Source organism: Eretmochelys imbricata, chromosome 8 (genome assembly GCF_965152235.1).
Source record: "Eretmochelys imbricata isolate rEreImb1 chromosome 8, rEreImb1.hap1, whole genome shotgun sequence".
NCBI classification, from domain to species: Eukaryota; Metazoa; Chordata; order Testudines; family Cheloniidae; genus Eretmochelys; species Eretmochelys imbricata.
This window is the reverse complement of record NC_135579.1, coordinates 6,119,349-6,135,928: the sequence shown is the minus strand read 5'-3', so window position 1 is coordinate 6,135,928 and position 16,580 is coordinate 6,119,349. Positions and strand designations below refer to the sequence as shown.

At 44.5% G+C, this 16,580-nt stretch overlaps 1 protein-coding gene across 2 annotated transcripts in view; it reads left to right on the top strand.

Moving 5' to 3' along the window:
* G3BP1 (G3BP stress granule assembly factor 1) overlaps nucleotides 1–2,192 on the top strand; it is a 34,408-nt gene extending 32,216 nt beyond the window's left edge. For both annotated transcript variants that reach the window (XM_077824099.1, XM_077824098.1), the window contains exon 12: nucleotides 1,090–2,192. In XM_077824099.1, the coding sequence (XP_077680225.1) occupies nucleotides 1,090–1,296 (207 nt within the window). In that variant the 3' untranslated portion in view covers nucleotides 1,297–2,192. The remainder of the gene's footprint in view (nucleotides 1–1,089) is intronic.
* Nucleotides 2,193–16,580: the final 14,388 nt, after the last annotated feature.

The window sequence follows — 16,580 nt, the reverse complement described above, 5'->3', positions numbered from 1 at the left end:
CCTATTCCCATACCTGGTTGTTGGGAAGGGTGTTGGTACCCCTCATGCCAGGGTGTTGGCTCGGGAGCTCCGTGAGAACTGATCATCAAGTGGGAATCTTAGCTGAAAAGCTTTCTGCTTGTCACTGACGAGGAATTTTTCAAGCCGCCTTTATATATTACAGCATCCAGAATAACTCATGGTATCTAATGAGGTATAATTGATATATGTATGAAGGAACCTTCACTCTTGAATTTCTTAGCTTTTTGTAGACTTAATTCCTCAGCCTTATGTGGCAGTAGCTTATTTACATACTATGCTAACGGGGCGTGTGTTCTGATTGGCCTCTTCTCTCCTTCAGTGAAATTTGCCAACTCAAGGTTTGTCTACACAGCGAGTTGCTGCCTGGCAGGCCAGGCAGCGAATCTGCAGCGCGCTGTGCCCTAACTCACCATGTGGACACTGCTGCAGCCCACTGAACGTCCCAGAGCGTGGCTGTGTGTACTATGGTAGTTCTCTTGCTGCCATATAGACAAGCCCTCAGTAACTCATCATCACAGCAATACAAAATGCTGCTATATTGAAAGTGAAGGATTTCACCAGAATGCATGGAGGGTGCAGTATGGGCCTCTGAGCTGCTTCAAATCAGAAGAAAAGTCAACCGGAACACTGTAGCAGTGATCTTAATGATTTTTTCATTGTATTAAAGTGTGTCAGTGAAACAAGCTCATCTTATCTAACCACTTGCCAGGAAAGGTGGAGCATGTAAAGTGTTCAACTGCCTGAGAAGTCACAGTTGATCCATCCTTCCAATTGTTTGAACAGTCACACACCTCTTCCCCCCCCCCCCCCCCCCCCGAGCCTTCTCCTGCCACCCCAAAAATGTGTGGCTGAGTACACAACTGAGATAGTGGTGTTTTTTTTTGTTTTTTTTTTAACCTGTAAATAGGTAGCTGCCATGAGCTTTATTTCCTTCTTTCTTGTCTTGCTCCTGTTCCTAATACTAATCCCATTGAAGGGAACAGCATAAATTTACCCAGGTGAAAGGCTTTGTTGGAGAGTTACAGCTGCATTGTTAATGCTGGTAAATCTCTTTTCTTTCTCTTGCAGCCCATCATGTTCAGGGGGGAGGTGCGTTTGAACGTGGAGGAGAAGAAAACACGAGCTGCCAGGGAGGGTGACCGCAGAGACAACAGACCACGTGGACCTGGAGGCACTCGGGGAGGGCTGGGGGGTGGGATTCGAGGGCCTCCACGTGGAGGCATGTCTCAGAAACCAGGATTTGGAGCTGGAAGGGGCGTCGGGCAACGTCAGTGAATGCATCAAGGATGTTGGCATGGTGGCACAAACCCTTGTTCCTGCAGATTTGTGAATTTCAGCCTTGGGTATCTTGGAATGTGGCCCTAGCCTGTTATAGACTGCTACGTTTGATACTATTTTGGCCCCTTTTTGTTTGTTGTTATGGTTTTGTGATTTTTTTTTTTCCTAGTCCTTGTCCCAGATTCCAGCTTTGTGGAACAATATTTTAGGAAAAGTGGATTTTAAAAAGAAAAGAACTGAAGTTCCTTGCTCACTGCAAACTTAACGGACTGGATATATTTTTTTTTTTTTTGTATCAGTGGTCTTTCCTAAAGGAATGTGTGGTTGGTTTTTTTTGTTTTTGTTTTTTCCCTCTCTATACTGAAATTGTGTGCGTTTCAGTCAGTGGAATAATCTTTCACCTGCATGTGTTCAAGAGCCTGTAGGAAAACCTAGCACTTGGCAAGCATTTCAAGGCAGGAGAAACTATTGTTTGTCCCTTGAGGGTCATGTGCACATCCTCTGGTCTGGCCATGTTGCCACTTGGAAAATTGACATTCACTCTTCTCTCTCTGGCGCTGTAAAGTGGAATAAAGGGTATCCATAGAATCTTTTTTCTTTTGATACATGATCACGAAAAGGAATTCTAACTACTGTTTTACCACTTACAAATTTTGGATTGTGGGATAGGTTTTAAATGTCTAGAACTTGACTCTTAAAACATTTTTCCTGAACTTGTGAAATTTTTTATTGAAATAGGGAGTTTTTTTCCATGTTTTAGTTTGTATTTGTAAAAAAAGAAAAAAGAAAAAAAAGCAAAAAAAAGCAAAATTGTTGTGCCTTCTATTTATCTCTCATTCCAGTCTTGGCAAATTGTTAAAAAAATAAAAAAAAGTCTAGATTTGCTTTATCAAGTGGAGTATGTTGGAATTCTTGTGGAGGGGTGAGTTTCCCCTCCATTCCTCCCATCACTATCTTTGTCGAAGATAACGACAAAAGGTGCTTTGGAAACTGAAGCAACCTCTGCTGTGGCAGTAGGTAGAGATGTCTAATATTATAAAGCACGTTGATGGTTGGCTGAATGTTTGCTTTATCCAGCTGACTGAAAAGTTACGTGATTTTTGTAACAACTCGCATTGTGACTAGAAAACTGTGGTTGTGGATATCTTTATTGTTGAAATGTAAATGACCTTTTTAGGATCGTGTACGCTTACTCTGTTCCTTATTATGGGGGGGCTGCTTTTGCAGTTTGGGCATTAGTTTAGAAACTCCCCTCTCCCAGAGGTGAAACTACCTAGATCAGATGCAGCCTCTGACAATTATGCTAGAGGTGTACTGATTGCTTATCAATTGCTGGTATATACTCCTGGTATTGAATAAGTATCTTTTTCATTCTCGGATTCAACTAAAATTGAAAATAAAAGGCAAGACTGTGTGTACAATTTTTATTACAGCAGTCTTAAAGGATTCTGGGGAACAGCTCGCTATTTTAGTAATTAACTTTCATTGTATAGAAAAACATCTGGAAGAAAATTGCAATCTTGCTTCCAGTTTAATACCAGAAGCCACTGCGGTCCGCTTAGAGCGGTGGCTCAATGCACCACCACCTTACATTGATATGAAGTGACTGGATGGTACATCAAGCTCTCATGCCCCCTGCAGTATCTGCATCACAGTGGGCACCCCGGAGAGCTTATTAGTAATTGTCTTTCATGTGAACCAGGATTCAGTGTGTCTAAGTTCTGGGTTTTTTAATGCAGGATCTGTGCAGATGTGATGTAATGGCATATACATATCTCGTGGCCTCTGACACATTCTGCTTTACAAACTAGAACAGAGCTGTCTGGCCAGGGGGAGGTCACTGTAAACCATACCAGAAAAAGTTACTTGTGAGAATTGGTGTAGTTTAAACAGTCCAGACCTCACTAAAGTCATCGGAAGCTTTTGTCAGAGACTTCAATATTTGTTTAAAAACTGTTGTTCAACCCACCTCTCCTCAAACATTTTACGGACTGACTTGACTTTTTTCACCTGCTCCCAAAAGTATAGAGGCACGTCCTGGCACTTGAGTGGAGCTAACTGTAATGGCTATCCTGGCAGTGTGCCACCTTAGTGCACGGACATAAAGGAAATGTACAGTTCCCTCTTGCGGTAATAACTGGTAGCGTCTATTCTAAATGCTTTTCCCAACTTCAGATCAGGAAAACATAGTTTCTACCATTGCCAAGGGGTTAAGTGCAAGTCCTTTTCTGAAGTCTTCCCACTGGTGTTCTTTCTTTGCTTTTCATACCTACAGCTCCATAATGATGGGTACGTATAATATACTGCGGAGGGGAAGGAGAATGTCCTCTGCTGAGGAGAAATCAGACTCTAGCAACAGATACTGCACTTCAGATTATCAAAGCTTCAGTAAATAGCACCTTTGCCTTGCACATGCCAAAACTGTGAACACCTCTCCACTCGTTAAAGGAGTACTTCCTCAAAGGGATTTTGTCATGGTTTTTGACTCAAAATATAATTTCGGGAAGGCAGTGGAGAAGACTTGCAAAGCCTAAGTGATTTTGTGTTTGCTCTCTCTGTTTAGACAGCCAGTCTTCTGTGGTGTGAACCACGTCATTGTTATAGTGCCAGAAGAACACCAGGAGGCAAAACTGATCAGATATTTGTCATAGTCTAAGGTGAATGAAATGCCGAAATTAAGTCTTGCGTCTTTTTCATGTGTTTTTGTTATTGGAGAAGTGTTACTTCTTCTTAAAAAGAAGTTTATGCCGACAGCATCTCAAACTCTATGAATTCATGATTAAGGCTACAGTTTTCACAGGGAGGTCACGATGTTCACAGTAACAATCAGAATGAAGTCTGTGATGAGCCCACCTTGCACCCAAGGTGGCTTCTGTCCCATGGGTGTGGGTCCGGCTCCTCCCTGTGAGTGTTGCGACCTGGTACGCGTTGCAGTGTCACCCAGTTTGGGCGTGTCTGCTCCTCTGTTCATCTGTGGCAGGGTGAAGGTGCCAAACCTGAGTGGCACTGTGACTGCATATGTCTGCTCCCAATGCCTTTCTGGTAGAGAGGAAGTACTTGTTCCAAGTGAACAGGCCCCTTTGTTTAGTAAGGTGGCAGCAGGCCTTCATAAGCCCTGCTCTGAAGGATTCCTGAGGTTCCAGACTTCTACAAAAATGAAGTGGGGTGTTAAACAGCCTTCCTTTCTCTAGGTTAGAGGTAACAAATGCATAGTCACTTTCCCAGGGAGCAGGCATTTGTGTAGAATTAACGCTAGTGCCAAGAATATAAACGTACCTATTTTGCCTTCTACCTGCTGGTCTAGCCCATATGCATTTATCCCTGTACTATCAAGTCCCCATTGTAAGGAATGGAGGGCATGTCCCCATGCTTCAGTTCTAATCTCTGTACATAAATGTACCTGAATCAGAGCTTTCTAGAAGTATCAGGAGGGGAACAGTAAATCCCCCAAGAATAAAGGTTTTTGGTCAACTCTAAACTCTCTCTTCAGTCAAATGTCTTAGTCTTTTGTAATTTTTTTTCTCCTCAGCTGAAGGGGAAACATAATACGTTTTTTTTTTAAACTAGCAAGCTATGCTCTGAGTTCGACTTTGAGTTCTAACTGAAGAGGGATGGAACTGATGACTAGCTAAAGTAGGGGTTTTCAAACTGGGGGTCAGGACCCCTCAGGGGGTTGGGAGGTTATTACATGGGGGGTTGCAAGCTGTCATCCTCCACCCCAAATCCTGCTTTGTATCCAGCATTTATAATGGTGTTAAATATATAAAAAAGTGTGTTTAATTTATAATGGGGGGGTCACACTTGGAGGTTTGCTGTGTGAAAGGGGTCACCAGTACAAAAGTTCGAGAACTACTGGGCTAAACGGTGTTTCTATAAATGATTCTGCTGTTATGAACCTTAGTCTGCAACTGTGCTAAGGCCCTCTCTAGTATGCAGCCCCTGTTTTCAGCGGACAAGCATAGCCAAGAGGCTTAACCACCTCTCGTATGCCAACAATTTTTGTTGGTCCCTTGAGTGATAAGATGGATTTCAGTGCATGAAACGCTGTCCCTGATTCTCCTCCTGAGGTTGGCTGTGCTGCGTCTGCTTGTAGAAGGTGCAGTGCCTTGAATGAATAGCGTGGTTGTCCTGAAGAGAAGCAGCTGGAGCTATAAAATCACAACATGTGTCTGGCTGACATTTGTCTTGGCTTAGAAAAAGTTACTACCTGTCTCTGCGCCTTGTAGCATGAGCCTCCAGAGAGTAAAGAGCCAGCCGTCCCTGTCATGCTTCTTGCTGCCAATGTTCATTTGCGGGGGGGGGGACAACTGCAGCATTGAACTGGAAAAAAATAGCTGATCCTGAATATTCCTCACTTACCTCCTCCCCTTCCTGGAAAGGGTTTCTCTGTCAGGATGGCTAGTCATGGAAAACTTACAGTGTCTGGGCATTCTATTTCCTCCACATGTCTCAAAGAGAGCCAGAAAATTTCAAGTTAAAGATTTGGTGTTTTGTAGCTTCATGTAGCTCTCCCTACATGCTGGTGCCCATGGCTGAAAATACTAGCAACTTGCCTAATCACTTCCTGTTAAAGCATTTCCAGCTTCTGCCTGTCCTTGTTTCATTTTCCAGCAATACCTTTCTCAGCCTGCCTGGTAACTGAAAAACTACCGCCTTAGGACTTCTGGGAAACTTACTTGAATGTTCTCTGGTTAAGGCCAGCTACATAATAATTGGATTTCATAGTGAACTTCTTGACATGCCTAATCAGAAATACATTTTACTAAGTGGCATGTTTCTTTAATGTAAATAAGCTTTAAAACGGGGGGTGAGGCTGAAAATGGCCTGCATTGGGGAAGCAACAGTGCATTGTAGAAGCTGGCCATGGCCCTCTTTTTCACAGTTATTTCCAGTCTTGGTTAAGCATGTACCATGTACTGCCTGATGAATAGCAATTCAATCCTTAGTTGCCTTATCAAGCATTAAAGAGAAATATTTTGTGTCCCTCCTGTCTTGTTTCTCTCTGTCTCCAGTTTGAGGAAATTGCTTGAATCAGGCCTTTTAAAAAGCCTTAGGTGCTGCATGGATCGCTTCATCCAATGCAATGTACAAGCAGTGTAATGCAACAGTTCTCAGAAGGGTAGCTAAAAAGCGATTTCCCCCTCCTCTCCCCCGGCAAGTCGGTGGACTATAGCGTCCATGCAGAAACACAGTTCCCTAGAACAAGAAGGTAACATACTGCAGTGCCAAGAGCCATACTTCAACTCCCATGAGAACTTAGAGAGTTGAGCAATACGAAAGAAATAATGTATTTCCTAGTAAATCATCTCTAAAGTATTGTTTTCAGGGTCCAGCCTATTCTAAAGGCAAGAAAAATGTGCCCAACCTGCCTTCTGGACACCAGTTGACGATGGTTGCGAAAGCAAAGCCATTTTGACACTTAACAGTACAGGGCATACTCACCTGTGTTCAACAGTGTAAAAAGTTACTCCTTTTAGTAGGTGCCCTAATAACACCTCATCCTAAATCCTGCTAGAGTCGGTTTGTGTGGTGTAAAACAGAGAGATTCATAGATATTAAGGTCAGAAGAGACCATTATGATCATCTAGTCTGACCTCCTGCACAATGCAGGCTACAGAATCTCACCCACCCACTCCTGCGAAAGACCTCTCACCTATGTCTGTGCTATTGAAGTCCTCAAATCGTGGTTTAAAGACTTAAGGAGCAGAGAATCCTCCAGCAAGTGACCTGTGCCCCATGCTACGGAGGAAGGCGAAAAACCTCCAGGGCCTCTTCCCTTTTCCTCCCTGACCCAAATATGGCAATCAGCTAAACCCTGAGCATATGGGCAAGATTCACCAGCCAGATACTACAGAAAATTCTTCCCTGGGTAACTCCGATCCCACCCCATCTACCATCCCATCACAAACTATTCCTGAACTGCTACAGCCCTACTAATGTCCAAAGCAGCAAACAAGGTTTGGGGATCTGGATAGTTTGGTTCTATCTGTACTGCAAGGGCAAACACTAGGCTTACCATTGTTGTTAGGAACTGCAGTGTAGATGAGGGCTCAAAGGGAAGCAGTATGAGAAGATTTCCCTCGCACGCACTTTCAAACCTAGAGTACACAATAAAATGATCCTACTTCTTAAATGTCCATGAAATACTAAAGGAGCGCAGCATTTCGCAGCTATTAGCACTGGCTTTAAAATGACATCTCGGGTACTAAAAATCCACCGAAAGCAAATTTCAGAAAACTTTTATTTTGTTTGTTTTTAATTGGAATCGGCATGAATGTATGGTTCAATAAATATATATATTTTTATATACACTTACAACAGAAATCTTACAGTCCATCTTCAAACGGCTGGAATAGAACTTTTTTTAAATTTTGTTTTTACAAGCCAAAAAAGTAATCTGCCATTGCTCATGTGCTCATGCAAATTGTACTTGTATAAGTTATAGGTTTGTTTTATCATGACGTAAAAATGTTACTCTTAAGGAAGCGGTTGCTTTGCACTCTGTGCCCCTTATAGCAAAACACGTCCTTAAATGGAGCAATAAGGCCAGACCAATTGTATCAATATAGACAAATACATACATTTCACATAGAAAAGACAGGGAGGTCACTTTTTTTTTCTTTTTTTTTTTTTAAGAGGGGCAGGGGAGAAGAGAAACGTATGCAAGCATGTTTTTTTCTGTCTAGACCAGTTTTCACTTCTTGGAAAACGCAGCCCCTTTCAGTGAGAGTCAATACCTCTTACGGTATTTCTGTATTTCTCTAGTCCTGGTTTTGTTCTTGATGACAGCGGCATGAAAACTAGTTTCTGCTCCTGCTTGTTTCCTTCCTGACTTCCCACTTTGGGGTATTTGATTGCCACAGAGCCAGTGATCGTGCTACACCTGAGAGAACGGTTTCAGTGGAGGAAGGAGCTACAGGTGCATGGCGTTGCTAAGTTCTGTTGCAGCAGGATGTTCAAGAGCAAACCTGAACTTCCTTTCTAGCACTAAGGAGAGTAGTTGGTGGCTGCCCGATTTTCTCTTCCTGCTTACCAGAGGTTGGGAGAGAGACCATTCTTCCTCTAGCCTGCCCAAAATCTCTTGCAAGAGGCTGATGGTATTTTCCCACCCACATTGCTTCAGCTTTTCAAGATCTCTCGCTTTGCCTTGGTCTTGCTGCCTTTCAAACCCATGTGCAAAGTTACATTTTCCCCAATGGCTCGGTTAGTTCATGAAATAGGTGGAGAGTTCTGGCCAGCGTGGGAGCTGTCAGTAATGTCATAACCAGGCCCAGGAACTGCCCGCAGTCTGTCTCTGTTTTTCACATCTGAATTCAGTTTCACAGTAGGAATGAGATGCTCCGGGCTGTGCATTTCAGGGTAATCCGTGTACCTCTCAGGTGGATAAAGCTACTTACCCTTCAGCTTTGTGCCTTATGCCAACGTTTACGATCTGCTCCAAATTCCCAGAATGGGCCTGCCTCTCATGCCTGACTGCGTAAGCAGCAGAGAATGCAGTGTTAATGTACGAGACTGCCAGAGGCTACAGTGAGCAGCAGTCCTTCACTGCAGATAGAACTTAGGTGATGGCTCATCCCTACTACATCCCTGCCATTCAAGTGCTTACTGAGCACCATAATTCTGAGGACACTTCCAAACCTGACAGGCCCCCAAATTAACCTGCCTTCAGTTCAACCACAGGGGAACTGAGCTTTACTGTGCGAGGATTTGGATAGTGTAGATATCCTGCTGGGTCTCAATGGGAGAAAGCCAGGAGACAGTCATGTCTTCCAATTGTCCCAACAACTTCAAGGGCCTGGGTCAGTGTTGGCGGTTTTTAAAAGCAAGACAGACCCGCTAGGGCCGAGGGCCATGAATGTTTCAGTAGGAAGTGACCATTTGTTTCAAACAATTTTTCGAATGTAGGGTAATTTAGGAGCTTGTCAACCTGGATGGTGTCCTCATTAAGCCCCACATTGTGTCCTGCTAACCACCTATGTCATCCCTGTATCTGAACAGTGCAACCTCTTCAGATTCAAACCCAGACAATTAACTGGGAATCTCGGGAGCCAAAAAAGGAAATAATGCAGACCTGCATGTCTACAAAGGAGGGCACTAAATTTCAAAGTCCTTCTTTTGTGGTTTCTCTATCAAAAGCTGAGAATGGGCGATCACTTGATGATTACCTGCTCTGTTCATTCCCTCTAGGGTACCTGGCACTGGCCACTGTCAGAAGACAGGACACGGGGCTAGATGGATCTTTGGTCTGACCCAGTATGGCCGTTCTTATGTTCTTAAAAGTCCTCCTTTAAGGCAATAGGCCAAACTCAGCTCTGGTTTAAACAGGTCATGCACACTTAAACCAGGGTAGCATTTGGCTCATTGGGAGTTAAGGAGCCAGGGACTAGGGAGTAAAGAGCTATTCCAGAGCTGGAAAGGCCTCCTTTACTCAGTTCCTTGCTGAGGCCAATTTCATGAGTCATGGCTACATTAACAATGATTCAGGAATGAGAAGTCTGGGGGGAAATTTGTTTTCAGCCCCACCTAGCTGGCTCATCTGGGGCTGGTGCCTAAAGTCTGAGATCTGCTTTCACTCAGGCTGGTAACTCACCCACTTTGCAGTAAGATTGCAGGCTAAGCCACTCAAGGGCTGAAAGTCCTCCAGTGTCTTCCCACATTTCTCCCCATGTGCACAGGACAGCTAAGTTCTCCCACAATTCACTGAGCAAGATTTAGTTGGGGATTGGTCCTGCTCTGGGCAGGGGGTTGGACTAGATGGCCTCCAGAGGTCCCTTCCAACTCTGTTGTTCTGTGATTCTAACCCTAGAAAGGCTCATTTTACTGCAGCCCAAACAATCGTGGGCTGGGTCCCTAGAAGTCCTAGCGATGCAGGTGAGTGCAGCACCAGTGTGGGCCCCATGACTGGAGTATGGCTTTGCAGTGCAGTTGCTCATAACCAGGCTAAGATAACTCGGGTGCTCTGCAGTGAAGACATACTTTTATGGCTTTCTGTATGTACAGAAGATGCACTGATTTAGTTTAATCCTGGTTTATATCAGTTTAGCTCACTTCACCATGCATGTCAACAAAACCTTAGTGACAACTAGGTTTTTATACTGGCGTAACCCATTAAACATCCTATCAAAGAGCAGAGTTCTTTGCCAGCTATAGTGTAATGTAATGGATAAGCCCCCATGCATGGGCAGAAGGTGACTAGCAAATAAAAGACAGGAGAATGGTGTGGGGGAAGACACAGACTGCATATAAACAAGTGTATCAGGTTCTCATGACAGTTTTCCAGATACACTGCAAGTCAATTGCAATGATTCACGCGGGAGGTGTCAAGAAACCATAATGAAACTTCACTGAAACCACAGAAAGACCCCCACCAAAACCACGATGCTCCAGAGTAAGGGCCAAAGTTTTGTCTTTAACTTACCCTATGGTGCCTGAGCAATGTACCATTACGTCCCCCCAGCTCCAGAAACAACTCTAGCCTAAAATCTTCCTTAACTAAAAGCGACTGGAGTTTAAATACCTAGATACAACACGCTGAGTTGAGAGGGGGGATTCAATGTGAAGTTAGATTGTCAGCCTTAACATCCTAGAGTCTATTCATGGTCCAAATCCTTCATTTACATATTTTCAGAGCCTCATGTAGCACATATCTCCTTTCACCTCATGTTAACAGATGACCCTCAGAGCTATTTGATCCCTGTTCACAACCCACAGACTCCACATAGATGATAGTTGTCATGTCCCGACCCATAGGCAATGAGTGTGGAGGTAAGAAACAAGCGTAGGAGAAATGCATCAGCACTATTTCTAGTCATGGCAAAAGCCCACACCCTAAGAGTTGTTTGGTGGTTTTCTGAGTATATGGAAAGGACCAAGTCAAGACCACAGATCAATGTCCTGCCAAATTTCATTAAAATGTAAATAAAAAAAAGTCCCTCTTGAAATCTGAAGATGCGAACGTGAGTGCATGTGTATAAAATATACAGTGGAGCACATACACTGAGAGTGTAGCTCAAAATGAAAAGGCAAATTTTCAGCCCGAAGTGGCTTTTTCAGGGTTGTGTTATAAATCCCCTGGCGCAGGTTTTACAATGGAAATGCCAGCAGACCCTGACCTCTCAGGAAATGAATAGGCACCATCCTGTCCTTCCCCACCACAGTTGTTGGTAGGATTTAGAGCCCAGCTGGACTAGGTCCGGAGGGAATCGTGCTCTTGGTAGCCGGCATCTCCCTAGCAGGAGGCGAGCAGACAGCACCAGGAAGTTTTACAGACCGCGGGCAAAATTCAGCCCTGGCGTATTCATTATTTGTTAAGTGCCAAGAAGGTGGTTAGGTAATCCCTGCCCAAAGGAGCTAGCAATAACCTCCTGCCTATCAAGTTACGCCTGGACTGAGTTTGACCCGAGGAACATTATACCAGCACTCTAACTGCTGCCGCTACTGTGCAATGTTATACCTAGGACATCTCCCCTCCTCATCTCCACCACCTTATGGACTAGACCCACTTAAGTAACCACCTAAACACCATAAACGCCGGGGCAGAATAGGACTAGTAAATTGCAGACGGGAGCGTTGTGGCCCAGGATCCCAATGCAGTCTGCCCCTAGAACCCTGGAGGTAAAGTACATGATGACCAGGTTCGATCCTCAGACTGGCAGAAGCCTGGACATATGAATGATATAAAACAGAGTAGCATATACAAGCTACTGCCTGCACCCTGCCTGTTAATCAGAACATGACATTTCCACCTTTTGATCGGTCAGTGGCCAGTTCGAGTGCTTTAAATGCCCATGGAAGACAAATAACAGAACATGGAATGAAGAAGAGTCTCTCCGGTTTATCAGTTGTTAATGCATTCCCCCTTCTCATCATCTATTAGGATGCTTACAGTTGTGTTACACCTCCTCGTCACCAGGGGAAAGGGCAACTCCCTACCCTAACGGCTGCAATCCTCTCTCTCTCTATGGCATTCAGATTTATTCCCCTGATGGATCCACATTACAATAGCCAACAGTTGGCATCAAAATGGAGTTATTTCCACATTGGTACAATGTTGTAATGAAGGTACAGGGGTGAGAGCAGGGAGTTCTTGAAAATAACCAAGTTTCCAGGTCTCGTCCTTTTAACTTACGCTTGTAGTATCAGCAAATAATAAATACTAATAATAATTAAACCAAACTATCAGGCCCTCATTCCAAACCCAAAGACAATCCTTGCCCTGAAATCAAATTTTAATTGCAGGGCAAACAGTGTATGGAAGAAAAAGCCCAGATTTATGTTGTGTCTTCACGGCAGCAAAAGATGGGGTTTTACCTTGAGCTAGCTACACTGATGTAAAACCCTAGGGGTGATAAGGCACAGGTCATTTTTAACCTTGATGTAGCTAGTTGAGGTCAACACTATACTTCCCACTGGGGCTTTGTCTTGACTAGATACATTGAGATAAAAACTCAAATGCTTTGTCGCTAGTTAGATTTTACTGCCAGAAAGCCAACTCAATGTGAAAACATACCATGCTTTGCAGTGAAGACAAAACCCTAGTGGAAAATCAAACCTCAGCACCTTGTTCCAGAAGTCACAATTCAAACTGAAAGAGTGTGTGTGTGCTGGGGGTGGGGGAGGAAAGGATGTTCCAAAGAGAGTGGTAACAAATCTTCGTGCCCAATCAAAGAAAGGAAGTGGTTCATTAAATCTAAAATGGAATTGCTGGGACATTCCTAGCTAATGAAGATGCCTGACTTGGTTAGATTTGCCCCACAGGATGGAGTGCCTATCAGATCCAGTAGTGACGTTACAATACCTTTCATCAAAACGCATGTGTCTTTGGGATTGTACTGTACACATGACATTAGTTGCTTAACCATGTTTCTTGCTCAGATGAGCTGATGACTAGTTTGGGATAGAAGAGAAAGTTCCCAGTAAGGAATTGATTTTTTTATGTCCTGGAGAGTGGTGAGGAGGGATCACGTGAAAGACTCGGAAGGCCATATTCTATTCTCTACTATCAGAGTTCATGATGAGTGAGAAGGGGTGACATCAAGGGACCTCTGTCCTTTTGTGTCATCTTCTTCTTGATCTTGCAAAGTCCTGGGTGCTCTCAACTCTCCGTGAGGTGAGGGCACTCATAACTTTGCAGGAGGAGCACTTCCCTCCGGCAGGATTGGGACATTTGTTTGCTCTGTAAAACATGATGACCGTGGAGGCACACAGTAATATTCTGCGTGTGTGTGAAGGGGTGCTTGGACACAGAAGTGTCTCCTCCAGCCCAGCACACTCTTAAACTGAAGCCAACATAGCAACAAAAATTCAGGAAGAAAAGTTTAGCCAACAAATTAGAGGGAAAGTGTTCCTCAGTCTTGCACCAGGCTCCAGCAATCCTGTTTATTTAGATGCCCCTTGGCAGGTATTCTGTAGGTGAAACACGATGGTGGTATCAACCAATGGCTCATGATCAGTCAGTGTGAAACAATAGAAGGGACAAGGCTACGTTCAGCCACACGCTGAAGGCAATGGGGTCACACCAGGGATAAGCTGGGCCCTACCTGTCTCACAGCGGGCAAGGTTCCACCTGAGCTGGAATTTGATACTGGGCTTTGATTTAACATGACACAGGGTCACTTCTGAACCTCCACAACTCACTGGCTCTCCAGCATTGGAGCACAAACCATGGTGAGTTCAGTCGCTCTAGTGGGGGAAGGAGCTCTCCTCACCATACTCCCATGTCCCACAAGTCATTCCTAGATAGGCTTTTTGCGAGCAGTGCTTCCTTTATAGCTATACCTGATACAGGCTAACTTTACGCACCGCAGGGCTACCTGCTTGTAGGAGCTTTTTACCCAGCATGCCTTTCTGGGGCTGGCCTTTTAAATTGGGCAGAATCCAGCAGCTGCAGGCCTAATGGGATCATTTTCACATAGTGCTTTTGCTAGCTACTGCTCTTCTAGATGCTGGTAAGTCCCCTTTAGCTGCTACTATTTTTCCCCTTTCTTATTCTTGCCCCTTCTCCCAGGGCCCTTGCTTTTCGTGCCACTTAAAGAGTGAGAAATATCAGCAGGAGAAAAGAAATTCATCTGCACATTCACTGATGCAAAGGTATTTTCTAACTGGGAGAGGAGCCATCCTCCGAGAGCTCTGCCAGGGGAGGTGGGTGAACTGGTTTGTCTCTGCTGGAGGGTAGGGGAATGGAGAAGATTGCTGGGCATTTGCACATTGGCAAAGTGGAGTGATACCCTGGCAGTGGGATCTTCCTTGTGGGGTTGGAACGGCCTTAATTGAGACTGCTGTGCAAAGATATTATGCTAGTGTGTGTGCATCTTTCTTCCAGGTGAGGCACTCAGGCCAAGCTACAGTGTGACCCTGCAGGGTTAGTGAGGGCACATCCCGAGACAGTGGCAGCTGGAGGTCAAACATTTAGGTGGGACTCAGTCACTCTCCTTAACTTCCACAATGCTCCTTAATGAAAAGGGACTGCACCCCTTCTGCCCTGCCCGGACACTGATCCTCCAGCTGGAAGAGCTGTTTCCTTAAATTGATAGCTCTGGATGGCTCATGCTGGGGAAAGAAGGCATCTTATATTCTCTCATGTTCCTGTGCTGGGCAATGCCCCAGCTGCCTCTGTTGTGGGGCGACTGTCTTCTGAAGTGAGCTGATGGGTCTATGCGGTGTTGAATTACTTGATAGCTGGCCAGTCAGTGGGTTGGCTGGTAGAGGAATCTGAGACTGGATCGTATACTGATGCCCTGGGCTCCTAGGAGCTGGGAGGGCCCTTATGAGACATTGTGCAGGGTTTGGGTCCTCATGAAAGGGGTCATCTCAGAGGGCTCTGTCTGCAGCCATTCACCTCTGGCAAGGACAGCAGTGGGGGTGGGTTCGGGTGAGAGAGAGAAAGATCTGTTTTGCTAGTGAGAGATTGGACCTGACCCTTTGTGCATCCAGGGTCTGAGGCAGGTGTGGGAGAAAGGGAGGGATGATTCCTAAAAGGTAACCGTGAGTTTGAGTGTAGCCCACGGCACAAACAGCGATTGAGCAGGGGAGGGGGGATCCTGTGCTGATGATCTCTCTTTTCTCCACTGACTGTCTTGTTTAATTGCATTCTAAAATGTAAAGCTTGAGCTCTGTGATTTACAGACACACACTAAAACAGTTCTGTGAGAAGAGAGAAGGGCCAATAAAAGCCATGCCATGAAAAGGGCACTCTGAAAAAAAAGGCCATTATTCTCTGAATATGAACTAAGCAAGTGCTTTTCATTCCCACATTAGTTATCTAAGGCTGGTTTGAAGCTGTTTAATGGGATTCTGCAGAATATAATTTCCATCAGAGGTTGTTTTTTTTTCTTACAAGCAATGTAATTTGGGTTTTGTTTTTTTTTGGCTTTGCTTTGTCTTTATGCTGACTTTGGGATCTAGCGTTCTACTTCAAATCGGAGGGAGGGTGAGGGAAATAGAACATGGAAAAATTGTAGCAGTGAAACAGAGGAACCAAAGTCACTTTGCAGACCCCCAGGAATAAGTAACAGCCTTCAGGTATAGATTAGTTTGAGAAAATGAGATGCATAACCCTAAGCAATGAAGGTGGTACTGATCATCAGTGGGAGAAAGGGGAGGGAAAGAGAGATGGCTAGTGGCCCTGGCTGGTATCAGAGGAAACCTTAATGATCCTAAAATTATTGCATGCTAATTTCCTCTTTGGTGCTAATCTTAATGCCCTCAAGAATGATCAAGTACCTTAATTGTCTCTTTAACTAATGAAGTGCCTCTATTAAAAAAAAAAAAGGTAGAAATTGATTCAGAAAGAGGAGCAGCGTTAGAGCTTCTTTCCACCAGCAAGCACAGCTTGGAAAGCTCCCTCGTGGGAATAAGAGACTGCTAAATGCTTCCTGTACGGGATGAGAGCCGAATCCTTCTCCCATTCAGCTGCGTGGGTGTTTTGCAATGGACTGAAATGGGACCAGGACGGTGAAATAATAATTGTGAAATGCATGGAAACTTTACCACCAACTTTAAGAACCCGCAGGGTCCCTGGGACTGTAAATAAGACAGAATGACCATGCTAATTTGAACCACCCTGGCTCTGCCTTGAAATTGACAAGGCTCAAGCAGCACCCTGTGGAGGGAAAAAATGTTTGAAACGTAAATCACTTATTTCCTGTTGGCAGAAGAACTTTCAAAGTTCTCAGTGGTCTCAGGCTTCAATCCTGCAGGGAGCTGAACATGCTGGCCCCGGTTCAGCAAAGCTTTCAAACACATGCTTAACTTAAAGCACATGAGTGCTTCCCTCGAGATCA